At 34.9% G+C, this 27,627-nt stretch overlaps 2 protein-coding genes across 2 annotated transcripts in view; one reads left to right on the top strand and one right to left on the bottom strand.

The window, feature by feature from the left end:
* The window catches only part of LOC101741344 (all trans-polyprenyl-diphosphate synthase PDSS2), a 28,410-nt gene extending 26,201 nt beyond the window's left edge, over window positions 1-2,209 (bottom strand). Inside the window, exons 1-2 of the mRNA XM_004924734.3 lie at window positions 1,630-2,209; window positions 1,180-1,311 (exon numbers count right to left, since the gene is read on the bottom strand). Coding sequence (XP_004924791.1) covers window positions 1,180-1,311; window positions 1,630-1,949 — 452 coding nt within the window. The 5' untranslated portion in view covers window positions 1,950-2,209. The remainder of the gene's footprint in view (window positions 1-1,179; window positions 1,312-1,629) is intronic.
* A 2,539-nt stretch (window positions 2,210-4,748) lies between these two features.
* The window catches only part of Gogat (glutamate synthase), a 67,502-nt gene continuing 44,623 nt past the window's right edge, over window positions 4,749-27,627 (top strand). Inside the window, 3 exon segments of the mRNA NM_001048213.1 lie at window positions 4,749-4,960; window positions 9,836-9,945; window positions 11,540-11,670. Coding sequence (NP_001041678.1) covers window positions 9,838-9,945; window positions 11,540-11,670 — 239 coding nt within the window. The 5' untranslated portion in view covers window positions 4,749-4,960; window positions 9,836-9,837.

Here is a 27,627-nt window from a genome sequence, read left to right as displayed (position 1 = left end):
AAGCTACTCGTGAAGTATTGATTACTCAAGTACTTAAAGATTCTTTCGGATCATAATAAATAAAACAAAATGACGTATTTTTATGTGAAGAAGACATACGAGAATGTACGTTTTGTGTTAGTGGACAGCGAATCTATATGTTTTTTTTTTAAGTTTCGCTGAGTCGTCATTACCAAATTATTTTAAAGACCAATCTCGTACTTTACTCATTTTGTCCCTTATCTTCAATGTAAATTCTTAACCTTAGTAGTATTTCATCACGCATATACCATGTAGTATTCGAAATATCGGATATAACAAATATGATCCATAATTGTTCTTTACATTATTACTTGTGGGAGAATTTTTTTTTGGATAGGAAGTAAGGCTTGAATACAATGACCAGTTTATGTATCATATGCACCAGAAAAGAGGACACCTGGCTGTAAACAAGATCTTGATCCAAAAACCATTTTTTGATTCATTATTCTTACAATATGCTACAATCCAAATAAAATATTTTAACACACAAATAATTAAAATTACAAGTATCCATTAGTGACTGCCTATATTTTTAATAAAATAACTGCTCTGGGGGTCAAAATACATAGAAGACTAGTTGTAAAATAGCAACAGCAGAAACACAACTTGCTTTAATAATATTCAATAAAGTCCTCAACTTTTCAAATTCACCAGAAAGTTATGTTTTAACTTTGTTTACAAATTCAGCCTGCTTTTATGTCTATTCATATGAATATTACATTACTGCTCAAACTGATAAATAAATATAGGATCTTATCTAATCTATTATCCTACATAATTATAGTTTTTTTATTGCTTAGATGTGTGGACGAGCTCACAGCCCACCTGGTGTTAAGTGGTTACTGGACCCCATAGACATTTATAACGTATATGCGCCACACACCTTGAGATATAAGTTCTAAGGTCTCATTAGAGTTACAACGGCTGCGCCGCCCTTCAAACCGAAACGCATTACTGCTTCATGGCAAAAATAAGTAGGGTGGTGGTACCTACCCGTGCAGACACACAAGAGGTCCTACCACCAGTAAAAAAAACAAAATGTTTAACAATATATGCTTATAGAGCACACAATCACATAATCCCTATTTTATGCAATAGTATCCAGAATCAAAATAGTCTCGTGAAAGAGATGATATATTATTAATTAACAGAACTCACCTATGTAATACTCCTGCAGCTTTATCCTGCTCCATGTCAGGTATCTCTGGACTGTGACCAGCAGCTTTAGACACCAGCAAGACAATGAGACCCCATGCTTGCATATTATTCTTACCATTGTAAATTAGATTTCTGTATGAAAGTAAATAGAAACAATTAGAACAACTCCAAAAAAATGATCATTATCTTGCCCTACTTGATTACTAGTTTTAAAATAATTCAAATTAATTCTTCATGATTTAAATTAATTGTGCTACAATTCCAAAATGTTACCTGTATAACATTTTACTATTTTTAAGGGTTCATTTTAATTATTTTATTCCTTTGGAAAATTATGAATTATTCATTGGAATTATATTTATTTTACTATAAAAAACATATTATCCCATTTTTAACAAAAATAGTTTTGGTTTAGATCTGATTGTACTGGAATTACTACGCTGTACTCACTTGGCAGTTTTCAGTAAAGGATGATTACTGCCAACTAGTTTGCGTAGATGAAGCGCAACATTCGCAATCTCATCGCTCAAAATCCACCTTAAGCTCAGGAAGGATGTGGGATAGCCAACAATCTTCTCGGCTTCGCTAACAGCTCTGTTCCAATCCGGCTTGGAGTGATGTTGGGCAACACTGCCTCTCTGAGTGCTACTTGTGCTTAGTTCCTTCGCGCAAGGTCCCCCAAGTTTCGCAATGAATGCGCTTGATGAGGAAACTTTCACCAAATCACATCTCACAGCACACCTCAAATGACACAATCTACTGAAACTCATTTTTCTGAATGTTTAAAATTTGATTCTAAGCTTTAGTTTAATTTAAACAAAAAAATATTTTCGAATTATTTCGAAATGTTTAATTTGTTTTAGTTTTACGTATATTAATTTTCAATTAAGATTTCCCGTTTTATTTTACTATTTTTAATAATTAATATCACAAATTTTGTGCAAGACTACACAAATCAGATATAATGTTTCGAAATAAATTTTCAAACTTATTTTACGTGCAAACTTCCCGCGGTAAATTTCACGACTACATAGATAACGAATTTTTGAAGTTTTTAATTGACTTCACTCAACAATAGAGGTGGCGGATGAAATCAATTATTCGAAGAATCGATTCTTTCCAGCAAAAATCTCGATGTGTAAACCGAAAAAATCAGTGAATCGATCCAGTAAATTAATCTCATATAATTGCGATGGCGATCATTTTTAGTCTGTTTTAATATTATTACAACCGTAAAACAATCTACAACTAAAAATAGATTCATACAATTACTTTGAAATACATTTTTATCTAATTAATTACAAACTCGCTGAATAAATAAATAGACGCAACTTATTTCTTTTATTCTTTATTCTTTATTGTACACACAGTTAATATTACAGTAATTGAGATAAGATATAAAAATGGCGAGCTCAACTCAACAATTGAGTTTTCTACCAGCTAACCGTTCTTATAGAAGGAAAGCTTTACATGAGTGGGTAGAAGAGTACAATCTAATCAATTTACTTATTGATACAATACACAATAACAATAATAAAAATAAAAAACACTAATACATAATATATCAGACTATATACATATACACATAATTAACATAAACAAATACATACACGTACATATATAATGAAATACATAATTTAAATACATATAAGTAACACTAAACTGATAGCTAGTGCTCCTTTAATGCCTTCCTGAATACTTCAAGTGAGGGACATGCCCGGATTGAGTGTGGAACTGAATTTCACAGACGCACAGAGTGCACAGTGAACGAACCGCCGCGCCGTAGCGGTTATTTGCCTAAACCAAAAATAAAGCGTATGCATAAATTTTGTAACCTTTCCAGTTAGTTCCATAGCCCCTCCGTGGCGCCCAGGAAGCAGACATTCGCATAGTCGATGAGAGGAAGCATAAGGGATTGGGCCAGGGTGACTTTAGCTTCAAAGGGCAAGAAATGCTGAAGACGCTTGAGAGACTGAAACGTGCAAAGCACTTTCCTGTTAACTAAATTTATAAATATAAATTTATCTGACAAGGACCAAGAGAGATGACAATCAAGAACGATACCTAGGTTTTTTGCTGTTTTAGAGCGATTGAAATTCCATCTAGCGTCACAGGAGGCAAATTAATGTGGTCAATCGTGTTGTACCTATAGGAACTACCAATTACTATGACCTGTGATTTTGATGGATTCACAAGAAGTCCAAAAGATTTAGCCCAAGCACTAATTCTACCGAGATCTCCATTGATTTCAGCAATAGCTAGAGCAACATCATCAGCTTTAAAATGTCTATAAATCTTCAAATCGTCAGCGTAGAGATGGTGGTGAGAAGTCAGCACCTGAGTGATTTCATTAATGAAAATAGAGAAAAGGAAAGGAGATAGTACGCCACCTTGAGGTACACCCGCAGCTAAATCACACCATTTTGAAGTAGCATCATCAGAGCGAACACACTGCGCTGTGTATTACAAATGTTGATCAGTATTTTCACAACACATATAGAATTCCGAACGAGTCCTTAAATTTTACTTAATAATATTTTTAAAACAAAAAAAAACATAAAATATATTTACACTCTGCCAGAGAAGTATGGAGAGAAACATCTTGAAAATAATAAAAATTCAAAAGATCTGCCACACTGATTTAAGATTAAAAACTAAAGCCATCGACGCTTTTAGCTATTTCTAAAAACTTAAATGGCAATGGGCTGGACATGTTGTGAGACTTAGCGATAATCGCTGGACTAAAAAGACAACAACACGGGTAGATCCACTAGAACAGAGAAAAAGAGGAAGACCAAACGCTCAGTAGACATCATAAAAGTAGCAGGCATTGAATGGCCGCAAGCGGCACAGAATGGAGAATACTGGTCATCTCTGGAGGCCTTTACCTTCCATTGAGAGGGTTTTGCTAACAAAACTATAATTATATATTATTATATATTGAATTATACCATGACGTACAAGCAAGATATAAAAGGCTTTTTTATATTTTTTTATTTATGTATTCTTATATATAATATAATATCATAAATATAACTTGTCAGTAACTATGAAAATGCATAATGCATTGCAAAACGAAAAAGAGCCAGGAAGTGTCTTCTCGGTTTCATCAAAAATATCCATTGACATTTCAGTAAAATCCTTCCAGATAATTAATACGATTTCTCATTTTAGTTTATCTCATCGCGTTTCACTCTTTTCAATTTTATTTTATTTCATCCAATTATCATTTTCACATAAATCAATTTAAGTTAATTCCGCATTTTTCACATTTTATAGAACAAATTACAATAACAAGTACATTGTAGTAAAACAATAAACGAAGATATGTTTAAACTCGACGTTAAGAATACTGGTTTTGTAAAATCTGACTAAAATGAAAACCAGTTGGAAAAGCAACGTGATGTTATTTTCAAATCGATTTTCTAAAGATGGAACGACAAAGACTCGATCTTACAATATGAAAATTTAGTACTATAGTCTGTGGCCACTGGCATATTATCTATGCTGTGTTGACAACTTTGACAAGAATAAAGACAGGGTTCACATTTCACCAAAAATACTGTAACAGTAAATCGCGCAGCTCTGGTTGGTGTAGTCGTCTGTAGAAAGGTCACTACATGTAACCGGTGGATTGTGGTTTTAGTGTCTCATTTCACAACTTAATACTTACTCTGCAAATCTAGTATTAAAATACAAAAAACCTTACCTGTGAAAGTGAAAACGTTGCTTAGTGCTATTTTCGAGTTACGCTTTATTATTTTATCGAACTTACTTTGAGGTGAGGTTTTTTTACATTTTTGTGTAATTTATATTACCCGATAAATCTGACAAGACAACTATTTTGAAAAATAATTTGTAATTTGCGCACATGTAATGCTTAAAACCATAGCCCAAGAGCATGTCCTTCAATAAATGATAATATGCTTTTGGAAAACAATTCTCAATAGTTCATCTCAACAAACATTTAAATAAAATGTTGTGTATAATCCTAATTATATTTTAACTAAATTAAACACAACCGGTAAATGATCAGGATATCCCAGCCTAATTTTCCTGCCCCAAATTTTCACAATGATTTCATTGCACGTTTTTGTGGTAAGCAAGTAGTTCACGTTATATAGGTACATTAAATTTTTACAAATTACAAACAATTACAATAAATTTCGATAGCATTACGTTATTCAATTTCAGTTTTTTTTATCATAAAACAATTTGAAACAACTACCTACTTAAAATAAATGAAAATAAAATGTTATTTTCCACTTACTGAATTTTAGTTGTAGTCTAAGAAGTAAAAATGTCTAAAATTGTAACATTATTCACAGATTAGATGTAAAAACGACATGGTTTTACTGTTATACCCTTTTTACTGTACCACAGTTGAGAGAGTTGTCAATAAAATAATTGGGGACTTTTTAATTAGAACCATTTGAAAGTGGAACATAACTGTGTCCAGACGAAATCACAAACACCTAATCCTGTTCTTAAATGATAAGCTCATAAAATAGATTTACAACATGTCCTCAATCATTGTGGTACTAAACAAACTAATTAGATTAACAAGCAATAATGACAGTGATAAATGAATGTAGTATGGTTGGTGAAAAAATTTCTGCAATTCTTTTTCTAAATTCAATGTTCTAAATTGAGATAATCTTCAAATTGAAATGTGAATTAAAAGTGAAAGAAATGTAATACATACTTGGGTTATGAGAAAAAATTTAAATATTTAATTTTTAAATTACTTAGTTATAGATAATAATATAATTTAAAATCTTAGTTTATTGTATGTACTTTCTGTTCATGGAGCATAAAAATTACAATACCTATATACATTCAACAAAAGGAAAAAAATAGTTGATAGTAATTATAAAAATAAATTTCTACAATTTTTATTCCATTTAGGTTTGAACTCAGCAAGCTGCCACTTACAATATTGTATTTCCATATTCTTAAAAACAGTATGTATGAAATTTTTGAATCAGTTAACGGCAGTTTAATGGTACCTGTCTGATTTTTATTTTCCATCCCATAAATGAAAGATTGAATTCATGGACCATCTGGTGTTATGTTTTTACTGAAATCTACAGACATCATAATGTTGATGCTGCTTCACACAGTAAGACTTCAGGAGAAAGTGTTTCTTTTTCTCCCCTACCTAATTGTTGGTAGACTAAGGGGCTATTCCGACTTCGCAAGGGCCGGTATGTGAGCTCACGGGCTCAAAATGAGAGAATTTCTAACACTAGACCTAGCAGGCTTTGCAGAATCGGAAACACGACCCACTGAAAAGTTCCGGCAAGAAACTCAGTGGGTTGTCTATTGGGCAAGTTCACACGTCAAACACTTCATTGTAGTCAACAAGTTCGATAACAATGTCAACCAGGGCTTAAAGAGCCTAAAAATTTGTTAATATATTCCTCTAAATATTCTATAAACTATATATTTATATATGTGTTTACGTATTTGTGTATATGTGTACATACATATATTTACATTTGTGGTTTGTATGTAGTTTTGTGTACGTATTTGTATTTTAATATATATTTTAATGCACCTACCATTATTTACCTTTGCTTGACTGGTAGAGAATGCTTTAGGCAGTAAGTCCACCATTGTAAATATTACATGAAGTGTAAAATAAATAAATTGTAAAAGCACTAATCTACAAGATCCGACCAGACATGTTTAAGGTGACGTCGGCTTTGCTTTGTACCGTCGCGCGACGCCTCAGATATGTAGTTAACAGTGGCCACAATAAGAGGGTTATTGTATTGGGTCTCTTTTTCAAAATAGAGAAAGAGAAATTGTCAATTGTCTAGTGGCAGTCCCACCCTTCAAAGTGGGATGTAGGACTGCTTAGAGACAGAAATAGGCAAGACGGAGCCACCTACCTGTGTGCGTTTACAGGACATCCTGTTACCATTAATTATGCATTCTTCAAAATGTTGCTTTATCACATGATTATTTTTCTGTCATTGTGGAAGTCCCTGTGTTCATACATTGCTTGACACAAGCACACCAGGCATTATATCCTTTGGGCCACTTTTTGCAGAATTCCATCTAGTATATTAATTAAAAAATTCAATATTGTATATTCACATTCTAAAACAAGTGTTAACATCCAAAATTTGTTAAGATCAAAGTATCTTACATTTCACAGTTTAATAGTCGAGTCATTATTTGTCATACGCTTTTGTTATAAGTACATACAAGTTTGACAAGTTTACAACTGGAATATTTGGTATATTAATGCTGAGTGTCATTGAACTAGTCTTAGTTTTATTAAATAGCTACGCCGAATAAATCATGCACTGCGAGAACAGCAAAACAAAATAACATCTCTATAATCCATTATTTATGTTGATACGACTTTATTCTGTCAAACGTTTCCAAAATTTAATTTTTACGGTAGTAATAGGGTTCAAGTATGAAATTGCCGTTTTATTGTAATAGGTACTTCGAATTGACATAGAACCTTCATGGTTTGAGATTTTCGAGTGAAACTTTTTTCAAATGGTACCTATGAGGTTCTTCTTTTAAAAAATGTGCAACATTCGATTATCGACTTTGTTGTTTTTTTTATTCAGCTTATTTAGACAAGTAAGATGGTTAGACAAGAAACTAACGCTGCAGAAACAGCTCGCAATATCAACGTTACGTTAGGATGGGACTGCTAATGAATGCACCGTGCGATTTTGGTTTAAACGCTTTCGTGATGGAAATTTTGATTTGAAGAACGAACCACGTGGAAGACCATGCACACATGAATAACAATGAATTGAAAGAGATGGTGGAAGCCCATCTGAGCCAAACTACCCAGAAATTTGCGGCTATGGTTTAACGTTACCTTATCAACAATATTGACTCATTTGCGTCAAATCAATAAAATAAGAAAATAAGAAAAATGGGTGCCTCATGATTTGACTGCTCTGCAGAAAGAAACGCGTGTTGAAACTTGTTTTGCCTTGTTAAATCGATACAGAAATGAAGGAATATTGGATCGAATTGTGACATGTGATGAAAAGTCGATTTTTTACGATAACCGTAAGCGAAAAATGCAGTGGCTGACCCCAGGCCAAACGCCGCAACAGTGTCCTAAAGCAAAGCTTACAAATAAAAAGTTTATGGTAACTGTTTGGTGGTCTCAGCATGGTGTTATTCACTATAGCTTTCTCCGATCTGGTCAAGCAATAACGGCAGATGTCTACTGTGCCGAACTCCGAACAATGATAGCAAACTTGCAGTGAATCATCCCCGACTCATGAATCGATCTTCACCATTATTGTTCCATGATAACGCGAGACCTCATACAGCACGAGAAACTGTTTTAACTCTACAGGAACTACAATAATTAGAAACCATTCGTCACACTCCGTATTCGCCAAACCTTGCTCCAACGGACTACCATTTTTTTCTTGATTTGAACAATTTGCTACGTAATAAAAAGTTTTCTTCCCAGGAGGCAGTACAAAATGCTTTCACCTGTTTATAGAATCTAGATCACCAGAGTTCTATGGCAAAGGCATAAATAACCTTCCTATTAGATGACAGCAATGTATAGATAATAATGGTACATATTTTGATTAAATAAATATGTTGAATGAAGAAAAAAAAGGATTTCAATTTTTCAGTACAAATCAGCAATTTCATACTTTAACTCCTAATAATTAAAAAACTAATCTATTTTAATATAATTATCCACCTGAGTTAAATGACAGTATAAGTATACAAATACCGGTCGAAATGCATTACGGGAAAGGGGTATTTTAGATTCTCCCACTTAGATAAAGCGGCACGACACGAGAACCCTCTCATCGTGACCGCCGGTAACTACATTCCCGATCCTGCGGAAAGAATGGAAAGCAGTCGACGTCGCCCCAAACATGTCATTTCGGATCCTCCCGATCCACTAAAAGTGCTTTTAGGTACCTCAAGCACCGGTCATCGTTCTCGTCGAACCCGTCGAGAAGGGCTCGACGAGTAAATTAAGCCATAGCCACAGCCCACTGAGTTTCTTGCCGGATCTTAACAGTGGGTCGCGTTTCCGATCCGGTGGTAGATTCTGCGAAGCACGGCTCTTGCTAGGGTTCGTGTTAGCAACGTCATCAGGTTTGAGCCCAGTGAGTTCACCTACTAGTTAAGGCGACGCTGATATAGCCTCTTAAGGCTATCAGCTTAGGTAGGAAAAAAAAAAGAACTGGATTCTCGTCTCTTACGTTTCTACCTGTAATACAGAAGAGCTCTATCTTGGGGTCGTTAAATGAAAAACGGTTGTTCAGTACATATTTTGTTCGGTTTTCACAAATCTACTTTTACGGTTTAATCTCGCATTGAATATTTCCAGTAATGGTATGAGGGAGGCCATTGAGATAAATAAATAAAATAAACCCAAACATTAATAGCGAAGATAATTGGCGCTTATCTAAAATCTGGGTTCCCTTTACGGTGAATATGCATCCTCTCCTTGCGTCGATAATCCTCAATGCTGAGGGTCGTGGCCTCCTAGAAAAAATTCTCCTTGATTATCCTGCGCCACTCCTGCCTGTCCTCGGCTGTGTGAATATGCATACCTGAGACAAATTAAATTAGTAAATTGCGATTGTGTGATTGATGATGTGTGATTTAACGTGTTATTTTCGTTTTCTATTAGGTATGGAGTGGGAAGGGCCGCCCAAGCAAGGCTTGTACGACCCCCAGAACGAGCACGAAGCCTGCGGTGTTGGTTTTGTTGTTGCTATCGACGGAAAACGCAGTCATAAAGTAAGTACATTCAAAATTGCATAGTAATCGGCACGAGTCTTGCACTTTCGACTCTCACAACTGACGGCATGTGATAGCGATGCGGGGAGATACAATCACGTAATAATTATGACCGGCGCCATCCCCGTTCTTGCCTATTTCCCCCAAACAGACCTAAAAATGAACTTCTGTGTATGTCAAGGTCAGATCTCAAGATTCGTGCCGATTACTATCTATATCTATATCTATACTTAATATTATAAAGAGGAAAGATTTGTTTGTTTGTTACGAATAGGCTCCGAAACTACTGGACCGATTTGAAAAATTCTTTTTCCATTAGAAGCCGACATTGTCCCTGATGAACATAGGCTACTTTAAAAAAAAAAAAAATTTTTTTGGTTTCATGTGTGTTTTAATGTTTCCGGAGCGAAGCGAGGGCGGGTCGCTAGTATATGTATAAAATAATTACAGTCTTCGTCTTCTCGTCTGTTCGGGATAGTGGTAAATTACCAGAAAATGGGTAAGGAAAACGCAGTATTGAAATAAAAAAAACGTGATGTGCGATTTAATTGTCTCCAAATTAAATTCACACTGTCTGACTACCCATTATATTAAATAACATATCTCAACTATGAATACTGTACTAGTCTGTGTTCAACCTCGTCCGCGCTCTGTATCTAACATTGCAAAAGTCCTGTTTGGCTTGCGATTATAAAATTGAGGTCGAAATAGTTTTTCTTTTCGAACTATAGTCTCTTGAGCAGGTCTTAAATTGCAAAATAAATTTTAAATACCACTATAACGGACGGAAGACTGGTAATATGAGCAGTAGTAGGACTTGATGGCTGAAATCGTATAGCCGGCCTTGTGATAATATCCGTACAGACTGTTAGTAATTGTAAACAAAAATGTACTTCACATTCATGAAACGCTTGATGTGTACGCTTATTCAGAAGTCTTGTTCACAAAAACGGTTACACGACTTGACAAGGACGACCATTTAATAAGATTTGTTTTGTGATGCCTACAGCACCAGTTGTGCAAACTGACAATACAACAATATACGAATCGAGCGTTACGTAACATTCCAGAAAAATCTATTTACATTGTACCACGTCCTCCCATACATTGTAACAAGCTTTGATTTTCATTTACTGCACGCGACTGAATTAGCTTATGCGCAGATCACATCTCAAATTAATCATGTACCAAAAAACGTAAAATCTGTTTAAAGAGCAGGGAATGTATAGTATCTCTATAATTATATTTTATATAATTTAGCGACGTAATGTGAAATCTATTGAAGACTTCTTATGGTTTTATCGCCGCCTTTGCCTACTGTTAACAAACCGACCCAGAAAAGGGGTGGATTTTGCTCTAATGATGGATTCGGTTATTGATTTTAAATAGGAGATGATAGGATCAAACAATTTATCAGAGTGAAACAAATTGTACAAAACATTGTGAAAGACCTTCCTACCAACCTAGACCCACAGGTTGGGAGAGCCTTTAGAATAATTGAAAATAATTGAGATATAATATGTTACTGTAGAACAAATTTTAAGGCAGCTATTTAGCGAAGTTTGCTCTATGTTAAATGACATTTTTTAACTAGATTGTCCGAGATGCTGAAGTCCTGGCTAAACGTATGGAGCACCGCGGTGCCTGCGCGTGCGACAATGATACCGGTGATGGCGCCGGTGTACTGACCGCTATCCCTCATCAATTCTACTGCGCTCAACTAAGGTATGTCCTTGAATTTCTTTTCGGTTTTCACGATAAAAACTACACATGTAATACATATAGGTAACAGTAACATTTAATACATATAATGTATTATTTTATATTAGCCTAGTAAAACTGTAGCACAAACTGAGTTGCTCTATAAAAAGCAAAAACAACATTTAAAGCTATTGCTTCACCAGTTTTTATGTTTTTTATATTTCAATATTCAAAAATGCTTTTAATATTTCTAATAATCCCTTCTTCTAATATTTCAATATTCAAATTAACATTTATGTCACCTGTGTAACATATTAACCTCTTTTAAGATTTATGTCATAAATCATATAGAGATTACATATATACAACGTTACGGTTAAAATTCGCATGTTGTACTGTCATTATAATAATATGTATTATTATATTACTAGTGGTTCTCCAGTAGTCGAAATTCGACTATAATTAATTGAAATTATAAGCTTGAACATTATTATGGTTCTATTGTCAAATACTATGTAATAAACCTGTATAATCACAGATTTCGCCAATGCTACACTATAGACAAACAATATTAATCTATTCTCAATTAGACCACAGACTTTAGCAATAAAAAAAGAGTATATGCGTGTGTCAAATATATGGTAGTGTTTGTAATGTTTTTTAACTGATTTAAAAAAAAAAAATGCATAATTAAAAAAAAAATAGCATTCTGCACTCCTCGTCTATATAAACTATAAGTGTGGGAAATTTCATACTCCTCCGTCCGCGCAATTTTCATAAAAAAGGGTATAAAGTTTTTGCTTCACCAATTAATATATAGATTCTAGACGCTTCGAAAACGGTTTTCGTGGTCACGAACGACTAAGGGGCTATTCGTCGAAATTTGAATATTGTATTAATTACCGTCGTATTTTTCTATAAAAAATACTTATAAATTTTTACAATGAAATAGTAGTTTTAGTTATGTCTCTGCATCTTTCTTTACAAAAACTTCTGCACCAGAAAAATAAATACAATATACCTACCTACTCGAGTGGGAATTAATGTAAAAGCTGTTGATTTTTTTTCTCTTGTCATCAGTCATTCCTTGGGCTAAAATCGATTCATGGCATTCAGTCAAGTTCAACGTCTCACATCGGAAATGTGTGTTGTAAACAAAACCATTATCCATTGTACTGTACAAACAGCGAATTGCTGGAATTCATTGTATTAGATTCTGTACTTTGTTATGTATGAGGAAAGAATTCACTTATCAGTATTCACACTCCATCATAATAAGATGCTCATGATGATTACGCTCTAAAACATCCTTTAACGTTTATTTTATATCATAGGAAATAATGTCTCTTGAAGGCTTAATGAGCGACAAAAATGATTATTTACCAATAATTTAAGTTCATTTATGTTACAACAAAAGTATAGAAGAGAGAACAGATAAGAGAAATGGTGTATTTCCTCGTTGTTTTTATATCAAGTCGAGGAAAAAGAATTCGTAGTCGATTTTAATGTTGGTTGAAATTTTATGTGATAGGAAAGTTTTTGTTCAGTTTTAGTTTAGTTTTTCTTTAGTTTAGTTCAGCATCATGATTTCATGAAACCGCTTACTTAGTCCTAAAAACGAAATTTGATACTAATTGGAAATTGTACCTAATCGTTTACGTTTTATGATTTATGTCGAAAAATTGTCTCTTGTCTGGCGTGTTGCCAAGTTCGGGTAAAAATGATTCACGCAACCTCGCTTTTGGAACTGTTCCAAAGGGTCGGGGTTAGGTACTGAAAAACAATACATATTTTTTTTAAGAAATCAAGGTTTCTTTTGACAAATTTCTCTTTTCTGTTCAAAAGTGTATTCACGAAGAGCTCTAGAATTCATTTAAGAAAAAAAGATGGAGCGGAATATCAACTACCGTTCATCTCTGTAAATTGAATTTCATCGAAACACAAAAACAGCAACTTTCTAAAAGATTTACTCGAATAATGATGTTTTTATTCTATACTAGCTGACCCGGCAGACTTCGCTAGTGCCTCAATCGATAAATAAAAGACCTAAACTTTTGTATAAAATAAACTTAAAACAAACAAAAGGAATCCATTCGACGGGGACACATCAAAGGAAAAATAAAATTGTTTTTTTTTCATTTAATTCCGAGATTTTTTATATTTATCTACCTTTTAAACTTTCTCTGGACTTCCACAAATAATTCAAGACCAAAATTAGCCAAATCGTCCAGCCGCTCTTAGCGAGACTGACGAACAGCAATTCATTTATATATAGAGATTTTTTCTTCTTTATAATGAATGGTACTCGATTCATCCGTGACCCAATGATCTAAACGATTGCCGACAAGTAGATAATTGCACCTTTGAAACTGGGGAGCTCCAGACGCAAATACTGCGCAGTTTGATGCGTCTGATATTTGTTTGGCCTTTGGACTGGTACACGAAATATAACTATGGATTTATCTACTTAAACATTTACATAACATGTTTCAGATGCGATTCATGAGATTGAAACAATTTTTTTTTTGTTCAATAAAATCTTAGTAGGCCCTAAATATAACTGTTGCACGCTATATAGTACAAGACTGTTGCGACAAAATTTTGACCATACTTTTTGGATGCTCAAATCGGCGAGCTGTATTGAATGGCTAAAGAAAAATAAAATACTTAATATGTTAAATCATATTTTGACTATGTTGTTTTGTGATTTAGTATATTACGTCAAGTCTTGCATGGTAAGAAGCAATTTTGTGGAAATGCCAATTAGGTCGTCAGCTTTACGAGAGTTAGAAACGTAGATGCGACGTAAACAACAGCAATGAATTTTGCGTTGACAATCAATTATTTGATTAAATATCGCGATGGTAAGTAATCTGTGATTTGCCTTGCGAAATCTGGTAGGTCGTCTTGTGAGTCCGCACGGGTATATACCACCACCCTGCCTATTTCTGCCGTGAAGCAGTTATGCGTTTTGGTTTGAAGGGTAGGGCAGCCGTTGTACTGTAAAAACTAAGATTTTAGCACTCCTGTCTCGAGGTGGGTGGCGGCATTTACGTTGTTGTGTCTATGGGCTCCGGTAACAACTTAACACCAGATGGGCCGCGAGCTCGCCCACCTATTTAAAGTTTAAATAATAAATTACAAAATCTGTCTAACATTCAAGTTGGTAATTAATTTTATGGTCTGTAAGGAATATTAATTCATGAATGAAGCGAGAAATGGTAGATCCTTCTTCTAAATATGCAACAATCGTGTTAGAACATTCTCAAACGGAGTGCATATGTATGTACGTCCAACGACATGCACCCGAGCTTATAGGCCGTAACGGTGTGTAACTAATTTTCTCGCCCTTGGAGAGTGGCAATAACATATTATGATGAAACAAAGGCTACGTTATGATATAAGATAAAACCTGAAAATAGGCCTATTTGTGTGACAGACCTCATTTGCAAAGATTTAAGAATTTTTTTTAATTGCCGTATAGGCAGACGAGCATACGGCCCACCTGATGGTGAGTGGTTACCGTCGCTCATGGACGTCAGCAATGCCAGGGGCAGAGCCAAGCCGCTGCCTACCGTTTAATACTCTCCACAAGCCTCGTTTGAAGAAGGACAACTCTATGGTTAATAATGTTGAATTATTTTTTTGGTTGGATACATCCGGTGCGCTTAAGTTAAGAAAGAAAAACGGTACCATGGAATTACGAATTTGAATAGTAATAATTTCATAAATTCCTAAAATTCGTTAATAGATCGTTAATAGTGACTGATATGCGCGGAATGCTTTTGGCTTAGTCTTTTAAGTTTATAACGCAATTATTGTTTAATAGAATAATAAATTTGAATATTCGAGGATAATATCTAAAGAATGTAGAATTTTGAAAATTTACTAGTTGAACTCGTCTCTTTCAACACTCTATAAGTCTAAATTGAGTGTAAATCTATGGTTGATTTTATAGCGGCAATCTGTAGCTAGTACGTTTTATGTATCGGATTCGTTCCGTGCGATGAAATGACCTCAAACGATGTCAAGGCTGTTCAATATATTTGTAGTAGAGCTTACTTCTTGAATTATTTTAGTCTATACGCTGAATTAGGGTTGTGTCATCAGTACTGTAATATTATTCTTGTCGAAATTATTTTCTATTGTTTTTAGTATTCCATCGAAATTCTTTGTAAGCAAAATGCCTTGTCTTATCTAGTCTAATAGATTTTAGTTTTGTTTGCAATACCTATTAAATTAATACTACTTTACAACCCTATCAGAACCTTAATCGATTTTTGTTTTATTTATTGAAGTGAAAAAAGGAAATTGTTAATAATTTCGAGCAAGACTTCAAGAGTCTTCAGCAGTAGGCAGCGGCTTGGTTCTGCCCCTGGTATTGCTGAAGTCCATGGGCGACGGTAACCGACAATATCAGGTGGGCCGTATCCTCGTCTGCCTACAAGGGCAATAAAAAAAAGTCTCATAGTACATAGTTATTCTGAAAACATCTCAAGATTGTATTGGTTTTTCGAATACACATTACGGTTCTTAACTGAGGTAATTGATTGATCCTTGAACGTTATAGAAATGAATTGTACCACTAGCCACAGCCACATTGTATCAGTTCTGGTTGCGGAGTAAATCTTGTATATGCTGTTAAATAATATTGGTATTATTTACTAGTCTATATATATAAAAATGAATTGCTGTTTGTTAGTCTCGCTAAAACTCGAGAACAGCCGGAATGATTTGGCTAATTTGGGTCTTGAATTATTTGTCGAAGTCCAGAGAAGGTTTAAAAGGTAGATAAATATGAAAATTCTCGGAAACAAATATAGTTTAGGTGTTTTTTTTATCGATTGAGGCACTACGAAGTCTGCCGGGTCAGCTAGCTGATTATAAAAATTGGTGGTTATAGGCACGTACGTACAGGCTTTGATGGCGTGTAGAATTTGCAATGATTTGATTAAGCATCTCGTTTGATACCTTCAAGTAATAAGTAGTACCTTCAACTAAGCTAGAATGGGCAAATGAGTTCACGGTCCATCTAATGTTAACCGTTGTCAGAGCTTATATACGTAAAGTGAATGTTCATATTATCGATTTAGTTTCCTTTTAAGATCCTCTCACTTAACTTTTGCGTTTCGGTTTGAAGGGTGGGGCAGCCGTTGTAACTATACTGAGACCTTACAACTTATATCTCAAGGTGGGTGGCGCATTTACGTTGTAGATGTCTATGGGCTCCAGTAACCACTTAACATCAGGTGGGCTGTGAGCTCGTCCACCCATCTAAGCAATAAAAAAAAATTTAAGTAATCGAATCAAATAAGAAATTAAATTACATGACGCAATACGTACATACATATTACGAAATATCAATAATTGCAAGTTTAGCATTTCAATGTTAATTTTGAGGTTGTTTGTTATTTTAATAATTGACGCATTGTCTGATGAAATTGTCACGGAATTAGTTATACGGAACTTGCTCGTGCTTACGTATCCACATTGATAAGTTAAATATTTTTGTGGTAGCAAATATCACTTCGATTTGATTTATTGTAAAACAAAAAAGTTTGTTCTCATTTAACGATATTTATTACAGGCAAAACGTGATAATTAATATGTTTTACTTTTGTGAATTAACTAGTGCATCTGACCTAAACACTAGACAGAGAAACGTGACGTCGATATGAAACATAGATTCACGAACTTGAAAAGCATCTAATTAGAACGTCACTCAGGCTGAGCTCCGTGAGCTTCTCGTAAACATTTATTGAAACAAGAATAACCCCAGAGGCTAGTGGTAATTAGTTAGGCAAAAAAGTTGTCCAAACAAATAGCTGGTGGTAGGACCTCTTGTGAGTCCGCGCGGGTAGGTACCACTACCCCGCTTATTTCTGCCGTGAAGCAGTAATGCGTTTCGGTTTGAAGGGTGGGGCAGCCGTTGTAACTATACTGAGACCTTAGAACTTATATCTCAAGGTGGGTGGCGTATTTACGTCGTAGATGTCTATGGACTCCAGTAACCACTTAACACCAGGTGGGCTGTGAGCACGTCCACCCATCTAAGCAATAAAAAAACATAGCTCCTTAGGCTACCACCGAAAACGTAGGAAAAAACATTATAATTAGATTAATTAATTCGATCAAAATGTGAACATCAAAATAATAGCGTGTGATTCTGATACCGTTTGCAAAAAAAGCCATAGAGACTACGAAAAAATATCAAGCAGACTTGGTTATTTTATATACATATTCATATACACGTATAATTTATGTTTTTGTCGTTTAGTTTTTAACAAAACTTTTTCTATACACAAAAACACAATGATAACAACAATAAAATTACACGCGAACACTACGTTCTCGCGTCGTGCCATCAAAATATCATGAATATGTATCATTAACAACTATTAGGTATTGATAAAAATTTAGGAAGAAAACCAATTTAAGAATACCTACTTCAGCTGTGAACGCAATAAGTGCATCGTGCAATTGTGAGTTCTAGAATATAGACTTGGTTGTGCACCTGGTTTCGATTTCCATGACCGACGGTGGATACTCACTTTTAGATTATATTTTTATTATATTTTTTTTATTGCTTATAGGGGTGGACGAGCTCACAGCCCACCTGGTGTTAAGTGGTTACTGGAGCCCATAGACATCCACAACATGTAAATGCGCCACCCACCTTGAGATATAAGTTCTAAGGTCTCAAGAATATTTACAACGGCTGCCCCACCCTTCAAACCGAAACGCATTACTGCTTCACGGCAGAAACAGGCAGGGCGATGGTACCCACCCGCGCGGACTCATAAGAGGTCCTGCCACTAGTAAAAAGATAAAAGATAAGCCGTATGCTCGTCTACTGGTAAAGGCAAAAATATGATTCAAACTAGCTGACGTCACGTCTCAAAGTGGGTGGCCATATTTACGTTGTGCTGTCTATGGACTTCGGAAAACGTTTAACACTCGGGGGCCTTGTGCGCGTTCTAGCCCAAGAGCCCGCGACAGCCAGACCTTCGTTATTTTATAAAAGCTGAAAGTTTCTCTGTGTATGTCTCCAACACAGGTAAGAACGACTCGCGATTATAGAGTTTCGATTGTGGTTACTTGGGCAGGTAACAGGCAGTAAAGGTATATAAAATAGTACCTTAAATTCGTTAAAGTATAAAGGTTTTTTTTTTAATATTTACTCCAGAATATCTTTAGAAATCATGATATCCGTTGCCGGACACTTTTTCCAGTTGTTACCCCCTGCCAGACACCCCTAAACTTTAATAAATTTTAATTATACTTTCGTTATACTATAAAAGCTAAATTTTATATATGTTACTTAGGGACTTATAAAAATATGTTACCCCAATAGCCGGACAGTTTTAATGGTTCTTACATCTTGCCAGACACATTGAGAGCCCGCTGTAGGTGCGAGCGCGAGGTAGCAACTGTTCAAGCGGGTGTGAGCGAGATAGAGTGCTTAGTCTATTGTGATCTTTTACTGCACATCAGCTGTCGTTTATAGGATTTATCCGTTCTAAGCAGTGATATCGAGGCGCTACTCGGCATGGGAAGCTCTGTCATTCTGGCGGGCGACCTAAATTGTAAACACATCAGGTGGAACTCACACACCACAACCCCTAATGGCAGGCGGCTTGACGCGTTAGTCGATGATCTCGCCTTCGATATCATCGCTCCGCTAACCCCGACTCACTACCCGCTAAATATCGCGCATCGCCCGGATATACACGACATAGCGTTATTAAAAAACGTAACTCTGCGCTTACACTCGATCGAAGTAGTTTTAGAGTTAGATTCAAACCACCGCCCCGTCATTATGAAGCTCGGTCGCGCTCCCGATTCCGTTCCCTCTATTCATCCAACTGTGCAAGAAATAAATAGTGAATACCGTGACGAAATTATTTACTAATTTAAAGTTTGTCATGTCTATTTGTGGAGTGTATACTATGATTAGATTCACACGTCCTAATTCAAAACCAAATGTACCTAAATGCCTATAGAAAGAAAAAGTTTATTTTCTCAAAGCAATGTATGATTTTTCTTATTATCATCTTCTAAATTGTGCTTGAAACTAAATAGAATAATTAAATAAAGAATCAAATAATATCCGCAATGCCAGGGATACAGTCAACCCGCTTCCCACTGTTGACTATTCTCTACAAAACTCAGAGTTACTTCAATATAGTGTTCCAGGAATAACCTATAACAAAATCAAGGGCGTATAGTATCTACGTATTAAATATAGTCTATGTATGCATGCATGCATGTATGTATGTATGTTCCCTATAGAACTCCGAAACGATCGAATCGATTTCGATGAAATTTTCGAGAAATATTCAGGTTGGCTTAACGGGTGACTGTTTTTGGAGCTATTTCGCCTGCTCGCTAGATCGACGGTCGAAACGTTATTTTTATATTTTCCTACTTATGCTGATAGCTTTGAGAGGCTATTTCAACTTCGCCTTAACGTGTAGGTGAGCTCACGGGGCTCAAACCGGGAGTGTTGTTAGCAAGAGCAGTGCTTCGCAGAATCTACCACCGGATCGGAATGCGACCCACTGAGAAGATCCGGCGAGAAACTCAGTGAGCTCTGTCTGAGGGTTAATTTACTCGTCGAGCCCTACGTCGCAAGCGACGGGTTCGACGAGAACGATGATCGGTGCTTGAGGTGCCTAAAAACATCGTCTGTCGGGTCTGTCAATGTTATTATTCGGAACTTGTATTTATACATGTAAATCTTGTTAAGATCATAAATAAAAATAATATAAAAATGTAACATGTAAAAATCTTGAAAATTTTATAAGCGGGATTCAGACATCTGTCAAATGACTTGGGTTCAGCGATAGCTACCCGCTACACAATGTTTTGATTTGGTGGCGATCGGACCAAATTTCATTAATAGATTTCAATTAACACAAGCAGTTAGTATTGTCTTCGGTTTTCGTGAGCCATAGATATAAGTAAACTATTTTTACGGTTTAATCTCATCGATTTTATAATTAGTTACCTGTCGCCATTGAAGTTTGACAATAACCCAATTTACCACTAAATTTTTTTTTATCTTATTAGTGAGTAGTAGTAGAAAACGTGACAAATTCATTATTGCACAATAACGTAATTAGCAACTATTACTGCTTTTGCATAGCCATTGAATATTTACGTATCGAGAACTGCGCAGTACATACAAGGACGCGATTACATCTACATTTTACAGTGTTTTTTTCCTTTAAACGTTTCTACTTTACGAATATCCGTATTCGCCTCGGTTTTCTTTTGAAAAATGAACTGGTATTGTATAAAACACGAAAACCTAAACGTTTGATAACGGAACTTTTGACATAGGGATTAAAGGGTCTTCTGTAGCGTTTTGGGAAAATACAAACAAAAACTACGGTTCACCTGGTCTTAAAAAAAGAGCCTATTGATACTGCAATACATAAGTCGCCATCCACTTCAAGACTTTTACTGAGTGTAGGAATTGGACGGACACTTATGTACGAAAATAAGATGAAACAATTCTACTATTAGCGAATGGGCGTATAGTGAGCCCGCTCGGTACTAGGTACCACCATCCTGCCCATTTCTGTCGTGAAGCAGCAATGCGTTTCGGTTTGAAGGGCGAGTCATCGTTGTACTGTAAAAACTGCGACTTTAATTCATTTCTCAAGCTACCCACCTTGTTTACGTTGTTGACGTCTATGGGTTCCAGTAATAACTTAATTACAAGTGGGCCGTGAGCTCGTCCACCCATTTGAGCAATAAATAAGAACTAAATTTAAGACCCAATCGGTCTAGGGGAAATAGCTGTACGAAGAGACGATGGTATTCTGAATAATAGTCGGATCGATCAGGATTCACAAACAGCACTCGAGTCTGATAAATTACTATCGGATAGATATGGACCACCTATTAATTTTGTCATTAATAAAATAATAAATATTTATCAGGAGCTTGTAATGGGACAGCCATACGGATATAAAGATTGTGTTACACGATGAGCCTTGATATCGGCTTAACGCACCACGTCGCTCCGGTGTCAGTGTACACGCGGATTGAACATGACTTTACTTAATTTGTTTATTCTAACAACAAGTTATAGGCAGTCAATTAGAGTCCTCTCATAGGTTGATGCTGAGAACCGTCTGAAGTATTCGTCCATTTGTTAAATACGTACACGTCATAACCTCCTATGGAGGATCGAGTCGATGTATGACTATACTTTATACTGGTATTTTATTATTTTATACTGGTGGTAGGACCTCTTGTGACTCCGCGCGGGTAGGTACCACCGCCCTGCCTATTTCTGCGCCGTGAAGCAGTTATGCGTTTCGGTTTGAAGAGTGGGGCAGCCGCCAGGTGAGCTGTGAGTTCGTCCACTCATCTAAACAATAAAAAAAATATAGGCGCGCGACCCTGAAAGTTTTCACAAAAAAAGCATCAAATAATGTTCCAGACAGACAGGCTACAATGGCGCTGGTATACTGCAGGAGGTCAGTTTAGATGATTTGAATTAAGTGAAATCAGCTGTAATATTTCGCAAAGCAAACAAGATATTGTTATTAAAAAAGCACCCTTATATTAATATGCAGAGTGTCCAATTTAGTCCATATCGCATACTTGAGGTTCGACTACCACAATTTAATCATCAAATCCTCCATCAAATGTTATTATCACCAACTTTGATACAAAGTTTCATCTTTTAGTTAAAAGTAATAGATAAAAATTCAAACGCTGTTAATCCATATTTTTTTCCACATGTAATCCAAGTTATCTGCTAAAGTTCACTTTAATAGCTTATCTCTGAGCTTTGCCACTTGTAAACCGGATCTGTTCTTGTTTTTTGGCGAACGATAGCATTAGCCCACCGCTGGGTATGGCCTCTACCAATTTACGGGAAATGAATTAAAAAAAAACATATTGTAATTTCTTTTCTGTTCTTATCGTATTTTCTATCATCTCCTTTCGTATATTTGGCAAATTTAAACACGCTTGTTGTTAGGTGTGCTTCAAAAAATATAGTGAGCAGTGTTAATTCTGACGTTTGCGAGCGAGATGCGATTGCTTCATCACGTCCAATGGCCAATAATGCACATTGAAATTATTTTATGATAGGTCGATCATTCTTGCCCAAACATCGGTTGAAAATTGACATCGAAGAGAACATTGCCAAAGCAATATGAATCTTTAAAAATCCTAACATTCCTTTTCAGACGTATTTAGAGATCGTTACGCATAGTGTTACTCGCACAGAGTTAGGATGATATCGAACTCTTGAGTTTCAAGGATAACGAGGATATATACACGAATAGTATTTACTAAACAATTAGGAACTAAGTTATTCAGACTATGAACCTTGTTGGTAAACATATTTAGGATCTCAAAACAACACAATTAGTAAATGATGTAGTAAACAGGACATTACTAATGTGAGAAGAAAACATATTAACTTTAAATATTTGATGTAAGATAAACAATATACATATGATTTAGTAACATAAGGAAATAAGTATGTTATATTTTATAGCAACAATGATTTAAACTTACGAATTAAAAAAGTATATTATGTGTTTATAAGAATTGATATATGACTAAGTGTGAGGTGCATAACATAACAACAGAATAACACTTTTAAAAAACTTGTTTTGTTTTTGGTAGCCGTGTCAATAACCTTTTTGATTGCGATGAATTGATAAAATTTCAATAAAATTCGCAAACACGTAACTCGTTCCGTTCGCCATGTGCTCGCCTCGTGGGGAATCCGCTTATCAACCATATTTGCATTTATTTTCAACAAAAGTTCGACGTAGCACGTATTGTTTGCGTGAATTCAGTAAAAAAAAAATAGTAAATAAATAATTCGTGTACGAAATTTCTTAGCGTGATGTTTGTATCGTAAACCTACTTGTCATTCAATAATAAAACGTGTGATTTTATCTTTTAAATGTTACACTTCGATTACTGATTAATAGGGATGTCCCTTATTAATAACATTAGTGAAGAGGTTTGAGTAAAACAGTTATATCTTGCACGAAATGCAATTTAAAATTAAACTTTTCCAGTAAACTAGCATCGATCTTAGTTGTAAAATTACGTGCCCTACCATTGGCCTTTGTTGATTTTTAACGTTATCTAGCATTTGTAATAGTTATTTACATTCATATATATGTTTACAAAAAGAATCCAAATTTATATTTCATCATATTATATAAAAATCGGTATTCCCATATAGTACTAGGAAGCGGAAATTTATCATGTTCATTACGCGACGGCTCTAATCTAATTTGTTGATACTGTGGCCACATTCAATTGATTAATTAATAATGCTAAATTATTAAGTTAGAAAAGTATAGACAATAACCTCGATTTGCAGCAATCCATTCTTAATATCAGTTTTTTTTTTAAAATCCTATACATAAAGTAAGTAATGAAAGTACTTGAAATCCTCACAATCAAGAATCTTAGGAATTTGTATTATACTAGTGAAGTTGATTTTTCAATACAAATCATGATTTTTGAATGAATGGTCGCAGACAGACAGTGAGTTGTTTAAATTAATAATCTCTTAAAACTACTATCGTTACTCGACTTATCAATTAGACTGATAATAGTAAAAACAAAGAAGACAACAGTGTTTTGCAGGAAACGCCTCGGCCACTCGAAATGATTAGATAAAATCTGTTAATACGATTACGAGCTGGAACTCAGGATAAATAAAAACTCTTCACTGAAATAAATAAAATTCGATTTCATTCGATTTCAAGGTATTATTCACCATCGCAATTCACTTTTTGCTTCTGATCGTTGAGGTGATCCGTTAGTCTTATCCGCTTCAAATATAACTGTCTCCGTGTCATCTATGCCACGCTTTTATTTCATTTTGATTATGTCTACAACGTTCCAGAACATTCAAGAGTTGTTCCACTTATTTAGATATCGAATCGATAAATCGGCATTACTCGTACCAGCCTAAAGATACCTAACATTTTCGGGTACTGCATTTAATATTCAAAAATGGAATTCTTTTAATTTCATCCTGTTCGCGTACCTAGGCTGGTCAGGAATATACTAGGCGGTACCGTGTACAGGTAAGCAGCGAAAGGTACCGCCTTAGAACTAATAAAAATAAAGATTGAGATATCAGTGAAATTGTCTTTCACAAAACGAAACTGATCCGACTGAGTTCGACCCTGTGGTATAGCAGTCAAGTTCAGCAACCACTCGACCAACGAGCCATCGTTTCTTGAATATATAAAAATGTTTGTAAATGTTCAGATTGCATTTTATAGACTTTTGGAACTGAGGTATTGAATTGTAATAAATCACATGAAATGTCTTGTGTATTTTATGACTTAGTTTTTTACGTAAACTGACGATTTTCATTCATACTATGCTTTCTATTTTCCTTATCGTCCATCTGTATTCATAATTGAATTTCTAATTAAGCGTGTTGAGTATAATAACATATACTTTTAGGTTAGGAATATTGTTCGTTTTTTTTAATAATAAATTAATTGAAATTACTGTCACCATTTCTAATTGGAGATTACATTTATTTACATTCACATTGTTAAGACAATCACAACATGCACGACTTCTTTAGGTGGGCTAATGTGTCCCAAATTACTGATACTTCGAGATTTCTGGACTCTTTACTTCTCCGTTTGCAATCTCATATGATTTGTTTATTTAATTAATTCATATAATTATGTTTAATGTATTACTTTTTGCACCTTGTAAGTTATATGTAAAGAATTTGTTTTTTTTTGTATTGTTTACATGTGTAGACGAACTCATAGCCCACCTGGTGTTAAGTGGTTACCGGAGCCCACAGACATATACAACGTTTATGTCACCACTCACCTTGAGATATGAGTTCTAAGGTCTCAGTATAGTTACAACGGTTACCCCACTCTTCAAACCGATACGCATTACTGCTTCACGGCTGAAATAGGCGGTAATTGTTATGTGCGATGAAATAGAAATAGACTACAAAGTAATATATGTGTATCACACAATGCGAAGGCGTTATGCCGAATTAGATATTTGGGTATTTTATCACAAGACTTTACAACCTAACAATGTTTGTGTATTAACTAACCGTATGTTCCCGAACGAAAAATGAGGTCATTGTTTTCGTAAAAGATTTGTGGGAAAGCGATGTAAGGAAAACTGAACTCTATTGTAAAATATGTGTGGGTGTTCAAAGACACGAAATAAATAAATAAAGTTTGTACGTAAGTATTGTTGTTGTCGACTAAAACTATTTTTAAATTAACAATAGTTTTCCAAAGAAAAGTTTCGGCTTAGTGATGGTGGTTGCCTCTTGGTTATGTTTGAGAAGTTCTAAGTACATTGTAACTTATATTTCTATTTCCTGATCACTAATACCACATAGGCTATGAGCTTTTTATTTTATAGCCCTAGAAGTTCAGGCAAACCATTACAAAATCCTATTGCCCAACTTCAGGTTTGATCTCCAATTGAACTGCCTTAGTCTTCAAGCTGGCAGGATGGTAGAATTATCCCTGTGGGCTTCTAATACAGCTCCTAATGACCCGTAACCGGTCCAACCGAGAACTTTTCCTCAAGTCACATCTTAGCTATTTCAGGTACCGACTAGAAGCTGTTGCTAACCAATCTAACTACGAAGCTATAGACAAAAATCCATTGAGAACACTGCGTAGTTTTGCAAACGTTTCAAGTAATGATGTATTTTAGTTACATCATTTTTCAAACATTCATACAAAGGCGCCAGATAATTTTGGCAATAGTTTTGTAATGTTCGAGAGTTTCAGAGTCCGACTATATAGTCGTAGAATGGAATTGTTGTTATGACAAATAAAACACGCATTAGTGTGGAAGTTTTATTATTTATTACGGAGATGGATGGACGGGCAAAAGGTATGTCTGGTGGCAAGAGGTTAATGCCGAGTGATTGTGGAAATCTCAATTGGATTCTGTAATAGTTAAACCGGTTCGAATGACTGATTCGCGTCAAAAATAGGCAATACAGTGATACCTATCCGTGCAGGCTTACAATACTCGTTACCATCAGTAATCACTCAGATAATAGCTAAAGGTTGCAAATAATAATATAAGTCTTAGCAAACTTCTGTTCTGTAAAATGGGTCTTATAGATACTGAGTAATGACTCACAACAAAGGTATTCATAGTGTGCCAAGAGAAGATTAAAGTAGATATTATATTTAGGACGCGAATTATAATAATAATTATAATATAGTCGGGATTTATGTACGATATATTATCTATGAAATGCTTTTTAAACAAAAATGATAACTGAACGTTTCATCTTGATTCTGAAAGAATATTCATATACTCGTATACGTAATTTTTCTATACGTGCGTTTTTTTTACACTGAGCACCTGATTTTAATAAATTTAATATGTATATCATATGTTTTTTATGGGTCCCCAGATGGTTCTGATTTAGAATTGGACCCGGCAGGTGGCGCTGCAATTTTTTTGTAGGTTTTTTTATATTACTTTCAGAGCAGGACAACGACTATCTAACATGCTAGTTGCATATAAATGCTTATACTCACCTTTTCATTTTTAAATATTTTGAAAGGTTTAATTTTTTTCCCTTAACAATGTAAGAAGGCAGCGGTTGGTCATATTAGATCATCTTAAGATAAGAACATTATTCTATTTTTTGAATATAATGTAACATCTCAATTGTTTAATAGATTTAAAGAGTGTAATATTAATATTTATTTGTTTAAAAACGTTTGTTTTTGAACGAAAATTGAACTTCAACCTTTTCCTCGCTGAAACTCGTGCCAAAATCTGAGTGTTGACATTTTGTGGGGCTGGATTGAATTGGAATGCTGAAGGGAAAATTCCCGCCACGTTATGAAGACTCGATTCAAGATAAAATTTACATATAAATAAATCTAATTAATAAACATCATATTATGTACTCGGAGTTTTTCAGTTTACTTTCGGCAAACTTTACTA

The sequence above is a fragment of the Bombyx mori genome, chromosome 22 (assembly GCF_030269925.1).
Source record: "Bombyx mori chromosome 22, ASM3026992v2".
Taxonomy (NCBI): Eukaryota; Metazoa; Arthropoda; class Insecta; order Lepidoptera; family Bombycidae; genus Bombyx; species Bombyx mori.
The sequence above is the reverse complement of the archived record's forward strand: the minus strand, read 5'-3'. Positions and strand labels throughout refer to the sequence as shown.